The sequence below is a fragment of the Manis pentadactyla genome, chromosome 1 (assembly GCF_030020395.1).
Source record: "Manis pentadactyla isolate mManPen7 chromosome 1, mManPen7.hap1, whole genome shotgun sequence".
Taxonomy (NCBI): domain Eukaryota; kingdom Metazoa; phylum Chordata; class Mammalia; order Pholidota; family Manidae; genus Manis; species Manis pentadactyla.
The window spans coordinates 199,773,966-199,788,120 of NC_080019.1; the positions used below are offsets into that span (position 1 = coordinate 199,773,966).

The following is a 14,155-nucleotide window of genomic DNA, read 5'->3' on the forward strand; positions in this document are numbered from 1 at the left end:
AGTTGTGCTTTACTCAGATGGCAGAATACTGCAGAGCAATCAGCAAGAGGCAGGGCTAAATACAGATGAATCTCACAAATGTAACAGTGTGGGAAAGAAGCCAAACACAGAAGAACACACACATGACTGTAGGTATCTGAGGTTCAAAACCAGGCGTACCTACACCATATGTTAGAATCAAGACAGTCATTAATTTAGGAAAGGAAGGAAGGATGGCAATTGGGGAGGGACATGAAGGGCACTTCTGGGTATCGGTGATGCTCTCTTTCTTGACTGGGTGCTCATCCAGTGGATTTTCAATTTATGATAATGTACCAAGCTATATATTTATGTTCTGTGCACTTCTCTGTATGTATACACAAAATTGCCAAGTCACTTTCAAAAGAAAGATTTCAGTGAATAATTCACATGGGACTTGGTGAAGGAAGAACACTGATGGCTTACGTTTAGGAAACACTGCTCTAAACCTCGCTGGCATCTACAGCCATGGTTCTCACCCGTTTGCAGCACCTGACGCTTCTGCAATTCCTCACGCCCTGGCCATACTCAGACCATTTACCTCTGCATGTTGGGGCCTGGGATCCTGCCATCACTGTCAGCTAAAAGCTCCTCATATGATCCCAGTGCACAGCCAGAGAAACACTCATCTGGAGAATGACTGAAGCACTCTGTTGTGCTCCCAGTGCGGAGACCCAGGCTCCTTCTGGAGGCAGGAAGCCCTGATGCCGTTTCCGTGTCCTCCCTGCCAAGCCACCTTTGTTCTGATATGGAAATGTCCCAACAGCACAGAGGAACACTGCCAGTGTGTCAGACACTCTCCGTCACTTGCCACTTTTAAATGTGGTCATTATCTTATCAGTGAACTGGTTGCCTCTTTCCCCAGAAACCCGAACAGGACAAAGCCTCTGTCAGATGGTAAAGTTCAGGACAAGTTTTACTCTACCTTCATTCAATCTGACAGCCTACAAATGCAAGTTTTGGAATAGCCCCAAAAGAGAGGGTACACTCCATTTTTGCCTTTCCAAATTCTTAGTCTCTGAACATCAAGACAAAACTTTTCCAAACATGCATATAGCAGAAGATGGTGACATACTTGGAAAGTTCTGTACTTTTAAAATGAATTTTTTTTTAAATCAAAACTTTTGTATCCCACAGAGATGAATTCCTTCAAATGGAATGCTTCCCTATATTTGCTGTTAGATGACAGGGACATGAAATTCCTCGAGTGGGGGAAGAAAGGCATGCCCATCTCTCACTAGTCCCTGGATTTGTTTAGCAGTTGTCCTGTGCGGACAGGCGGGTAGGGGACGGGGCTGGCGGACAATGAGGCCGGCTGTCAGCCAGGAGAGGGGCCGGGCGGCACTATCTCTGGCAACCACAACACAAATGACACAGGTTTCATCTGCTTCTCAGGTTTCTAAACCCCTGACAGCGACCTTCATCACAGCAAGGAAACAGCACAGACTCCTCGTTTTTCATTCCTGGTCAGCTTACCGCTTCCTCCCCATCCCCTCTGCCAACTTCACAGGAATTCAAAGGCAGAGGAAGACGGGCAGAGTTCCTTTTTGAAGAGAGTCAATGGCCTGCCTTTTTATTCTGTGGCAGGATCAGGAAATTTCTCTGCACCTTGCTGCCATCAAAGGAACTGCATTCCCCCTCCACCTGAAACCGGTCAGCCACAGAACAGATTCCTAGGAAATTTACCTCTATTTTTCCACATTTTAAAGCATTTAAGTTAAGTTTAAGCCACCTAAACATAGAAGACTTACATGCAGATTTAATGTCAGAAGATTACTTTTTAAATAAATAAAAATGCATTTCAAAAGTACACAGATATCTGAACCAGTTGTAATATCTTACTGTTATCTTATTAATATTATTTATTTATTTATTTATTATCTATTATTTATTAATTAATGAGCTCAGATCTTAGGCACATGTTCATCAAATTTTTTAAAGTACTCAGGAAGATTTTAAACTCTGGGGAGGGTCCTGTGAGGTGAGCGATTTCCACTGCTACTCCAGTTACTATGTAAAAATCCAAAGAGAGCGCTAGGTGTAGTAATACTGGCTGAACCTTATAAATGTGAACTTTGCTGAAGAAGGAAGACACGCGGCTGAAGGGCAAAATCCAGCCACACTGCCTCGGGATGCACACAGGGGCGGAAAGGCTGAGGATGAGCCCAGAAACCACTGCCCCATGGCTCTCGCGCTCTGTGGGGCCGCATAGGCTAGGTGGGGCCCCAGGCAGGACGTGGGGAGCATCCACGTTACTGTCGCGCTGGGTACCTACAGCTGAGTGCTGACTGCATAAGCATCATTTCATATTTAATTGCTAAACTATAGATATGATTTATATACTTTTCTAGATGTATGTTACATTTCAGTTTAAAATAGGTGCACACCCAGGCGGAGAAAGACAAATGCCAAATGATTTCCCTCATTTGTGGAGTATGTAACAATGAGGCAAAACTGAAGGAACAAAATAGCAGCAGACTCAGAGACTCCAAGAATGAACTAGTGGTTACCAAAGGGGAGGGGTGGGGGAAGGTGGGTGGGGAGGGAGGGAGAAGGGGATTGAGGGGTATTATGTTTAGTACACATGGTGTGGGGGGTCACGGAGAGAACAGTGTATCACAGAGAAGGCACATAGTGGATCTGTGGCATCTTGCTGCACTGATGGACAGTGACTGCAATGGGGTATGGGTGGGGACTTGATAATTGGGTAAATGTAGTAACCACATTGTTTTTTCATGTGAAACCTTCATAAGAGTGTATATCAATCATACCTTAATAAAATTTTTTTAATAAAATAAAATTTTTAAATAAAATAGGCACACACCAAAATCCAGTGTTTCATGGTAAAATACATTTCCAGTAAGAAATAGTCTGCAGTTTAAAAAACTCCATATTCAAAGTTAACACAACTCAGCTACAGAGATGACTGACAACCTCTCTGGTTAGACAGAGCCCCAGACTCCAGTGCTTGCATGCAACGGGCAGGCAACCTGCTTAGGCAGAGCAGTGCTCACAGAGGCCAAGGCTGGGTGGGGCACACGCTGGCTCTTGGTTGCAGGGTGCCTGCTCAGCACCCACCGGCTGCTGCTGGCGGGGAGTGAGAGCTTCTCTCAAGAAGCCAAAAAGAAGGATTTTATAGGACACCTCCCAATTTCCAAATACAACTCAAACTCTATTCTAAAACACAGGGTGTCTACCACTACAGATGGAGGACTCTCTTTAGCTAAAGGCTTTCGTTTCTCATCTGCTATAAAGCCCACCCTCCTCTCTCATCCAGAGCACCCATGTGTGCCAGGAACAGGGGCTACAAAGAACACACTGCTTACTACACCCACGGCAGGCACTTAATAAACACTCCATCTGCTCCTTCCTGTACCTTCCCATCACCCCAGATCACAGACCTGGGAACCACCTCCCCTCCTCTTTCTTTCAGCCCCCACATCTCATCCTTGGGAAGTCCTGTCAGCTCTACCATTCAACTAGATCCAGAATTCAACTGCTTCCTTCTCACCTCTATTGCCACCTTGGCCCAGGCCCTGGTCTTGCTCATGGTCTTCCTGCCTGTACCCCCACTTCTCAGCCTTCCACTGACACCCAGAAAAATCCAAAGCCCTCACCATAACCTGAGGCCCTGCACAGCCTTTCCTCTAACCCTGCATGGCCTTCCCTAACCTAGACTTTAGCAGTCTAGAGGCAAGAATTTGGGACTAGACAAATCCATTCTCTTTTAAACTTTTGTAATTTCCTAGAAGTTTTCTAGTAAATTTCTTTCTGAGGACTACTTAAGTTGTTTTGACCACAAAGCTGTTAGAAAACGGTGTGGGCACTCTGACAAATGACTCAGCAATTCCATCCCATCAAGAGACTCACAAGTGCCCAGACTCATCAAGGATTTGTTAACATCTTAAAAGGAATAAGCTATTTCTGCAAGTACATGTGAGGGACACAGGGATTCTCCCAGAGCCCCGCGGGCGGAATGGGGCCAGGAGACTGCCCCGGAAGTCCAGGCTGGGAAGAGGTGAGAAGGAGGGAGGCCATTTTCTCCTCCAGTAAATCTTCAGAGTGTAGGCTCCAGACTCAGGCAGATGCAGGTTCAATCCGGAGCTCTGCTGCTTACTACCTGGCACGGTAGACAAGTTATTTAACTTTCTGAGCCTGTTTCCTCAGATGCAAAAATGAAGACTGAGCCCTTCCTCTTGGGGGTTGATTAAGGTTATAATCGATGTAGGGCCTGCCTGTGAGTTAGACACACAGCAAATGAGCTCTCAGTGTGGCAGCTCCAGGCCCTGCGAGGTCAGCACCGCAAGCCTCACAGCCTGTGAGGCCCCACATGGTGTCCTCACTCCCCCACAGGCTATGTTCTTCTGGCGCAACATCCAGGACCCAAGGGCATTCTGGCTTTGGTCCAGAACCTTTCCAGTGGACAATCATGTCTAAAGCATAATAAGGTTTCCAGGAAGCCAACTTGTTTTTAAGAAGTCACTCTGTGGCCCCACCTGCTTTGTCAGGCGACAAACCCCAGCACCTAGGGCTCACATCTGCTGATTGCTAAAGCACTTATTAGAAAAGCTGTTTTAGTTTTGTTTACAAAGATAACACTGATGGTGCCAAAAGAAAAACAGCAGTGCAACAAATGTGAGTCATAAGGGCACTTCACACCAGAGGCTTCATGTGCTGGGCAAGCGAGAACAGCCCCTCCCCTGAACGTGACACTCACCAATGGCCCTGCGGAAGTTCTCCATCAGCACTTCTGTCTTCTTGATCTCTGTAGAGTAAACTTCACTCCCCACCATTGGGCAGAAAGGGACCTTACTGCCCAGCTCTTGAGCAATGGCCAGGGCTAGAGCTGTCTACAGAAAACAAAGGAAAGACACTTGTTTTATATTCTGGAAAACATGATCATTCAGAAACATATGCTAGAAAAAAATTACTAATCAGGAATAACTGAAAATCTAGTCCTTTTAGATTTATCATCTGGCAAATTTCACACAGTAAATGTTTGATGGCTTTTGTAGGCAGTCAATTTATAACCTAAGTGGCATCTTTGCTCATCCCTAAATATAAGTCATTGTTCAGAGACTTAGCAGGCAGGCCTGATTCTAGGGGCTGCACAAGAGCCTCCCACTCCCCCTGTACCGTGGACACTATTTTCCCCACTTAGCAGAGGAGGAAACTGGGACACAGTGAGACTAAATAGCACATACCAGGTACACCAATCTAGAAAATGGCAGAGTGGGGACTTACACTCTGGCAGTAAGGTTCCAGAGTTCATGTTCCCACTACAATTCAGTCTTCCAAAACTGTTCCTTCAGTATCAAAACAGGGTCCTGACCTAACCGCTCAGAACACCTCCGCTGGGTCTTTGAGCTACTGCCTTCCGGTTTTACAGATACAAAAGACACTAGTCTACAACCCAGTAGAAATCAGTAGTTAAAGAATGAATTACATGATGTCCACTTTATAATAAGTGGCCCACGAACAGTGCAGAATGATATGTGAGCTAGGATTCTGAAGACATGAGCAGTTGTGGCCTAGTAAACTATAAACTGATTTTTGGAAGGGTAACTACAGTTGGCAGATGCTAAACAGAAGCACACTTAAGAGATATATGATCAAACATCAAGTAAGTAAAGCCAGTGCTTTAAAGCTGATGCAGGCCTGGAAATGCCATGGCCTTTAAAACCGTTTTCATCTCTCCTCAACTTTGAAACACAAGCCCTGAGTAAGGTCAGTTCCCAGGGCGTATGGACTAAGGAAGCAAACAAGCTCAATACAGAACGATGACAAAGTGCATCTCTGAGACAGTGTCTGAAACTGGCCCAGGAGAGGTTCCTCTTGGACTTTCTTTCCAGAACTGTTCTGGTGGTATTTCTGAGGCAGAAGAACCACTACAGGATCAGCTGTGCACTACAAAAACACTGACCCAAGGGGAGACATGGGGCTCTAGCCTGGGTTCTGCCACTACTTTTCAGTTGAGCTTGGACACGTAGCAAATCGCTGGTGCCCCATTTCCTCATCTCTCAGAGGACCGTCCTGGGTTTAGATCACACACGGCAAACTGACTGCCCATAGACTGGTCTGTCTTACCCCGCACAGTCTCAGGTGTGTTTTTAAACCCAGTTTGTTACCTATTTTTGAATACTGGAAAATTTTACATAAAAAAATCAAGCTATTTAGCTCCTTCTGAGAAACTGGAAGGTGTGGCCACAAAGGCCCCCATCCCCCCATGGCAGTGCCTGGTGTGGACCTCTGGAACACTGCCCCCTTAGTGAGGTGGGCCACTCCAACCCACCACAGCCTCACTGCTCCCTCAGGCCTGTGCCCAGGTGCCTCACCCATCCCCACTGCCCATCTGAATCACTCCTGAATTTGTGACCCCGGTTACTCTCTGGGGTTCTAACAGTGAAGGAAAGAGTCTCTGGAGCGTGATGACAGAGCACAGTGAGAGAAGCGCACCCTAACACCACGCCTCTCAGGAGCTGCAGGTTGATCACACCCCCTTCCACCCAACACCTCACCCTCCCAGACCCTCCTCTTTCTCATCCAGGTGTCCAGAGGGCCCAATCCCCCACCCTCAGTTGAGAACTTCAAAGAGAGTGACTGTATCTGATTCAGTGGCATCCCCCGGCCTCCACCGAATACAGAAGAGATGATCAATAGACTTCTATTAAAATATGATGACTACATGGTTAGGAAAAGCTTCTGGTGTGTTTAGTTTCCTCCAGTTAAAGGCTCTCAGAAGGAAGGTATACAATAGAGCTACTGCATCCACACCTACTATATAGGGGTAGGTCTCCTGCATGACAGATCTCACGGGATCCTCCCAGACAGCCTATGAACAGGGTGGATTTTATGGATTTTGAAACTCAAACTCAGAAGTTACCAACTCACCCAAGGTCACTTTGCAAGCAGCAGAGCCAGGATGCAAATCCCACTCTCCAACATAATTTCTTTGTGGCCCACCTGCCCCATCCAAGTGGCAAGCAGCACACAAAAGAGAGGTTGTTGCCCAGAGAAGACTTAAGAAATCTACTTTATTTTCAATCTCACCTGAACATCTTTTTCTAAAACACAAACACAAAGCGCCATTACTAACCATGCGAGGTCCTGAAGAGTAGAACATAAATAAGCATCTTTAAAATAAGCAACAATTCCTACCTGTCCTGTCTAAGCTTCAGGGCCCATCATCACATTATAAAGCAGGGGAGCTACCCCCACACCTTCATACACATCGAAAGGGAACAGACAAATCTCTAAGTGCCAAGAACGTCTCGTATTTCCTGGGAGGAAAATGGTACACTATACAAAAGGAATGACGGACTTAAGCTTCTAGAGTCACTGAAAGTCCAAATAAATAATAATAATAAATCCAGGGCAGTACCCTAGCATTGTCGTGAAATTTGGATGGTGTTGGAATGACACCAGAAACCCCAGAAAGGCACAGTATTAAGACAGAAGCCCCTGAATAAGGAGCCTTGAAGAGCCAACAGCAGCAGAAAAGATAAGCCACATACAATCTCCGAGGTACAGGTGAAAACGTGTCAGTCTTGCCTCGAGTGCTCTGTGACAGGCGCCTCGCCCATCTCCACTGCTATATAGAATCCCAAAGCTATAGAGTCTTTACACTACCTGATGGCCAGAAACCCCAAACCACAAAATTCACACCAAGTGCCCTGGCTTGGCAGCAGACAAGGGCCCCTCCCAAGTCCTCTCAGGAATTATGCGGCACTAACTTTAGATCAGAGAAGACTCAAGATTTGACCAGCCAAATACAAGTTCACAAGCAGATACAGAATACAGAAAAATGAAGAAACTGTTTCATGAACAAGGAACAAGAGGCTATCAAAAACAGTCCGATTTTGAAGGGAAAATAAAAACCGAACTTTGGAGGGGTGCTCCCTCTTTACAAAAAAAAAAACAAAAACAAAAAGCAAGCTACTGTAGGTGGAGAAGGAGAGATGGAGAAAATCACCATTTTGCAACCACGAGCTAATAACGGGTAAAGCAGTGACCACCACCAAGAGCTACACACCCAGATGGCCAAAGGACACCCACAGCCTCTCATGGTGTCACTCCAGAGGACTTGTTAGCCACTAAGGGGGCCAGGGCCTTCACGGTGGAACTTGGCGCCAGCCTCCTGTTGTGACGCAATGGAGGGACACATCACCTGAGTGGGATTCTGCCAAAGCATTTGCCATTTCATACAGAAACAATCAGACAACTGTGGTGGGGCAGCTACAGGACCTGTTCTACAACATAACTGTCCTGCTCTCTTCAAAAATGTCAACACCATAAAAGAAAACAAAATAAAATGGTGTTCTATATTAAATGGAGACTAAAGAGACCTAACAGTGAAAGCATTGTGGGATCTTTGATTATATTCTGTTCCAAAAGTATTAAAAAGAAACAGCCAAAAACTGCAACAATCTCATAAATGTTAATATAAACCAGACATTAGCTAATACTGTAGCAACGTTACATTTCTTCAGTGTGATGACGGTATCCTGGTAATGCAGGAGCATGTCCTTGCACTTACTTTGAAATGATTCAGAAATTATGATAGAGAAAAAGCAAATGCCACAAAATATTTATCATCATTTAGTTTTTATGTGTAGGTACAAAGGAACCATTGTATGTTCTTTCAATTCTTTTGCAGGTTTCAAATTTTTCAAAATGAGAAAGAGAAAAATATTCAAAGGAGTGGATTAAACAGCAGCTTAGTCATAGCTTACAAAACAACAGGACTGGAACGGAGGTCTAAAGAAATTACCCAGCATGCAGCAGAGTCAAAAAGACAGACAATATGAAAAAGAGGTTGAAAAACAGACAGAACGAGAAGCGCTAGCCCAGGGCTTCCCGATCTTCCCACTACTGCCATTTTGGGTTTGTCTTAGTCCTTGTTGGGTGGAAGGCCCTGTGCTCTTCAAGATGCTTAGCTGCACCTGTGGCGCCAGCCCACAAGATGCCAGAGCATTCCCCATCCAACCAAGTGGTGATGACCCAACACATCTCTAGACATTGCCAAATGACCCCTGGGGGGAAAAAATTGCCCCAGGTTGAGAACCCCTGCAGGCAAAGCTTATCTAACTGCAGTTCTAGAAGGAGAGGACAAAGGAAATAGAGAAAAGCAATGCCTAAGAGATAAAGACTGATGAGTTGCCAGAACTAATTAGAGATGGTAACAATTTGATTCAGGAACCACAATTAATATTAGGCAAGATAAATTAAAATAAAGCCACTCTTAGTATAACAATGAAGCAAAACTGAAGGAACAAAATAGCAGCAGACTCAGAGACTCCAAGAATGAACTAGTGGTTACCAAAGGGGAGGGGTGTGGGAGGGCGGGTGGGGAGGGAGGGAGAAGGGGATTGAGGGGTATTATGTTTAGTACACATGGTGGGGGGGATCATGGGCAGAACAGTGTAGCACAGAGAAGGCACATAGTGGATCTCTGGCATTTTGCAGCACTGATGGACAGTGACTGCATTGGGGTATGGGTGGGGACTTGATAATATGGGTAAATGTAGTAACCACATTGTTTTTCATGTGAAACCTTCATAAGAGTGTATATCAATCATACCTTAAGAAAAAAAAAGGTCAGAAGGAGTCATGTACTAATAAAATACTACAAAAATGAAATAAATAAATAAATAAATAAAGCCACTCTTTGACATACCAGAGTGTAACAACAAAACCAAAAATATGTCAAAAACATCCAAAAAGGAATGACAAATACTCAAAATTAGACTTCTCAAAAGCAAAAATGGAAGTCAACAGGTCACAAATATCAAGAGAAATGGTACTGAGAGAAAACAGCTGCCAACTGAATAATATACCCAACATAATTATCTTTCAAAAGAAAGCCACATAATTTAACAAACCTGACTTTACCATCAACAAATTTAGCAGGAACTTCTAAATGATATACTTTAAGAAGAAGAAGAATGGAGAGACAGTGAGGTTCTAAGATACAAGCAAGTAAATGGTCAACACACTGGACACGCTAATGTTGACTGCAGAGAGGTAATTAAAGCTCATGTTTATAATGCACTTTAAAATTTAAAAAACTTTTTCACACATATAGCTCTTCTTCCTCTACTGTAAGACACCAATATAAATCATCAAACAAGAAAAGGCAAAAATAGATACACCATCAATTTAATTATATGGCTTCAAAATGATAAGGTCATTATCTTACAACTGCCCGGTTTGATAAGAGCCTGAAATAGCCTCCACAACAGCTAAGGGACTGTCTCAGCCTCACAGCAAGTCAGCACCAAGCAGGAATTTAAAGCTTATGTCTGTAAAAACACAAAGCCAAGCTCCCACTTTCCTGCAGGGTTCAGACTGAGGACTCTGGAGCACTTCAGATGTCTGGCCAGTCCCCTCACAGACCCCACCAAACCATATACCGTCTCCTCTGCCTGGAAGGCCCTTTCCTTCCCTGCGTAGCTCAATCCTCTCCCAACTCTGCAGGGTGAATGTCAAGTCTCAGCCCCTCCAGCTTTACCACCCGCACTGCCACCTCCTGCTCAAATTCCAGCCACATTCAAGATCAGTCAATTCCATGCAGCTTAGTGTTGAACTGAAGCAGTTTGTGCTGTCATGGTTTCCTCTCTCTGCCCTGGAGAGACTGTAAGCCCCTTGAAGATAAAAATCATGTCTCTAATTCCTTTCTTCTTTTTTTTCCCATCTCTCACACAGCTAGAATAGTGCTGGGTAAAGTTAGCACTCAGAAATACACTGGCTGACTCATTTTCTCTCCTCAAGTAAGATGTCATTCCCAAGATTTCATGAAGCCCTAGGCCAACAGAAATGTATTTCCAAAGCAAAGGAGACTTGAAAGATAAGAACAAATCTGAGAGACAATGAGACCCCTGTGAGGACTGCATTCTCTTCTCTCTGGAGGTCAGCCAGGATAATTTGAATTTTAGAAGCTTGGATTTTAGATACTCAATTGTATTACTGCACATTGGTTTTGAAAACATACATATAACCAATTCAGCTAAACAAAGACTAGTTAAGACGCAAATTCAATTTTGCTTAAATGTTAAGACCATTCTGTTGGGTAGATTTAAAAAATGAGGAAAATGAGGAGTACCTTGCCAGTTCCAGGAGGTCCTGCCAACAAGACGGCTCTTCCAGCCATTTTCTTGCTTTTGATTAATTCTACTATCACGCCACATGCCTAGACACCACAATGGAAAGAAAGAATAAATCAGTATTAAAATGTTTCACCAGGGGAAAAAGTCCCATCTCTGGTCCAAACAATTCACATCTATCTTCAGCTAACACTGAGCCCCAGGACCCCCCAGCACTGCTCTCTGCCCTGGAGGCAGGGGAGGGCACTAGGCCAGGCCAGACCAGACCAGACCAGCCGTGTGCTCATGGAACTTATGTTCTGGTGGAGACACACACACACAAAAACTGTACAAGGAAAAAGGATACAGTGAGTGGCTAGGGCCAAAGTTACTCTAGGAACAGTTATCTGGGAAGGCCTGAAGACATGCAAAGCTCTGGGTAACTGGGAATCAGTGTTGCAGTCAAAAAACAGCAAATTCAAAATATTGGAATGAGCCTGGCACATCCAAAGGACAGGAAGACTGCAGTGCCCAAGTATAATGAACAAGGAGAAGGGGAAGACAAAGTTGAAGAGGCAGCTGGGGCCGGAACTCAGAACAGGATTCTAGAATTGATAGTGAAGAATTAATTTTAATCTATGTGTAATGGGAAGTCACTGAAAAGGTTTTACGCAATGCATCATGACAGTTATTTCTTTTTAAAATATCTTATTGTGTGGAGAATGGACAGAAGGGGTACAAAGGGGAGCAGTGATTTTTTTAGCCTGGGGACTAGAGAGGCTCCAGGGGTCCACATAGCTCCTGAAATTAGAAAGGAAATTGGAGACAAAACAGCATGTCTGTTTTCCTATGTGCATTTTTTCCAGGGAAAGGATTCATGGCTTTCATTAATCCCAACTTAATCCATTAAGGGTCAAGAGTCAGTGACATATACCATACACTGATAGCTGGCCATCAATTAACTGTCCCAGAATGCAAAGCAGAGGCTGCAGGTGAGGTTAAAACTGCGGCACCTCAGATTCACTGAATGCCTTTTGCATCCTCGAAATTAAATTACTTATCATTTGTTGGTATATTTCAATTCATTCTACCCTCTGAGTATTACTAAGCTCTTTACAGAGTGTATATATATATACATACATACATAGAAATATATATACTTAGATATATGTGTGTTGCATGTCTATATTTGTATATAGACAAATTCCATAAATGCATTACTGATCTGTATATATTTTAGAGTATTTAACTATAAAGGAATAAGGCTGAGAAAGACACACTTACTGAACACCTATGTCCTAGGACTCCATCATACGAGGTTTCTTACATTGATACCCTAATACATGTCTAAAAGCTGTACTCTCCTGGCCTTAGGGGAAGCCACAGATCTTCTCTTTGGGCAGTGACAACACTGTACCCACAGGGACAATACTTAGGTCCCACTTAGCTCCTCAAAAACTGTGGATTCAAGGAATGGGTGTAGATGTGCTGTATTCAGTTTCTGACTCAGCTGGAAAAGCACAGTGCCCTCACTAGAGCCTAGAAGCCATTCTTCAGATGCTGAATTTCTAAATAGATAATAAAGCCACCATGGTCTTTCCTTAGACCCTGTGATATAATCCTCAGCACTGGAACTCTCAGGGAAACTCAAGAGGCAGAACAGATAGCCTTTCCAAACCTTGGCTATGTACTCTGATACACACACAAGGACCTCTTCCATTTAATCCCTCAACTTAAGCTCCAACTTCTTGCTAGTGAGATTTATTTTAGTGAATTCTAAAATTTAAAAAGAACTAGAATGGCCTAATGAAGATCACCTAATCTAACTCTCATTTTTCATATGAGGATATTAAGCATCAGAGTCATGCAAAGACCTGGTAGCTGAGGTGGTATGCCTATTAATTCAATAAATAAATACTGAGCCCCTATGAGTCAGGTTCTGGTTATATGGTATTATTGGGTTTTTATCTTCAAGCTCATCCTTGTGCCAAGGCATATAGCACCAGAGTTAAGAGCACAAATTCTGGAGTCAGATAGACTTGGGTTTAAATCCTGCCTCTACCACTACCAGCTGAGTGGCCTTGTACCTACCTACCTACCTAACCTCTGTGAACCACAATTTCCTTATCTGAAAACAGAGTTCATAAGAGTTAGTGGCACACATGCTAACAGGATTAAGGGTAAAGTGTACTATTGTCTGCAATTTACTTTGAAATGCAAAAGTGGCTTGGTGGATGGATAAAGGAATAGGTATGTGATTACTTCAGCAGACTAAAATGTTAATTGTAGATTTAAGCACACAGATATTCACTATAACAGGTGTTTCAACTTTTTTGTATGTGTGAAAGGTGTCATGGTAAAGGGAGGGCAGTTATTAGGTGAAAACAAGACAGTACAGAGAAAGCTGCTTCACAGAGTGCTTGACACATAGCACTCAACCAATGTTAGCTACTTGCAGGAACAGGTCCTCAGCTGAGCAGAAGCTGGATAAAAAATTTCAAAGTTACCTTGATTCTGTTGATATTTCCCCTATGGACAGATGATGCTCAAAATGGAAAACAGGCTTTTCTTTGGTCCTTTCTATTAGCATAACTAGGCTAGCAGGCAACAGTCCACCTCATTTTAAGGGCAAGTTTTTGTAGTTGGTAAGCCAAAGCAAGGCCAAAGGGTATGGATCTGATATTAAGAGTACAGCAGGCTGAGAGGTGGCTGTAAATATCTGAGAGAACACTGATTTGGAAGTCGGACACACACACGTGTCCAAATCCCAGAATTGCCGTTAACTAAGCTGAGTGGCAAGTGCATAGGTGAAGTGCCCTCTCCCACCCTCAATTTTTTTATCTGGTAAAAAAAAATACAAAGGGCTTTGAATAGTTTTGTGATTACAATATAGGTGAAAGAACTTGGCATAACTGCCACTTAATAAAAGTGGATTTAATTGGAAGGTCCAAAAGGATGCTGGGAGCCTGGGTAAGCAGACTGCTCCTCTCTGCAACTCCCACTGCCATTCTTCAGCTCCCGGGTCCCGGGAACATAAGTGAGCTTTCTTAAGTTAT

General features: G+C 43.8%; 1 protein-coding gene across 1 annotated transcript in view; it reads right to left on the reverse strand.

Annotated features, from left to right (window-relative positions):
- Positions 1 to 14,155, reverse strand: part of RUVBL1 (RuvB like AAA ATPase 1) — a 37,443-nt gene that overhangs the window by 22,556 nt on the left and 732 nt on the right. The window contains exons 2-3 of the mRNA XM_036911552.2: positions 11,120 to 11,206; positions 4,736 to 4,868 (exon numbers count right to left, since the gene is read on the reverse strand). Of these exons, the coding sequence (XP_036767447.1) occupies positions 4,736 to 4,868; positions 11,120 to 11,206 (220 nt within the window). The remainder of the gene's footprint in view (positions 1 to 4,735; positions 4,869 to 11,119; positions 11,207 to 14,155) is intronic.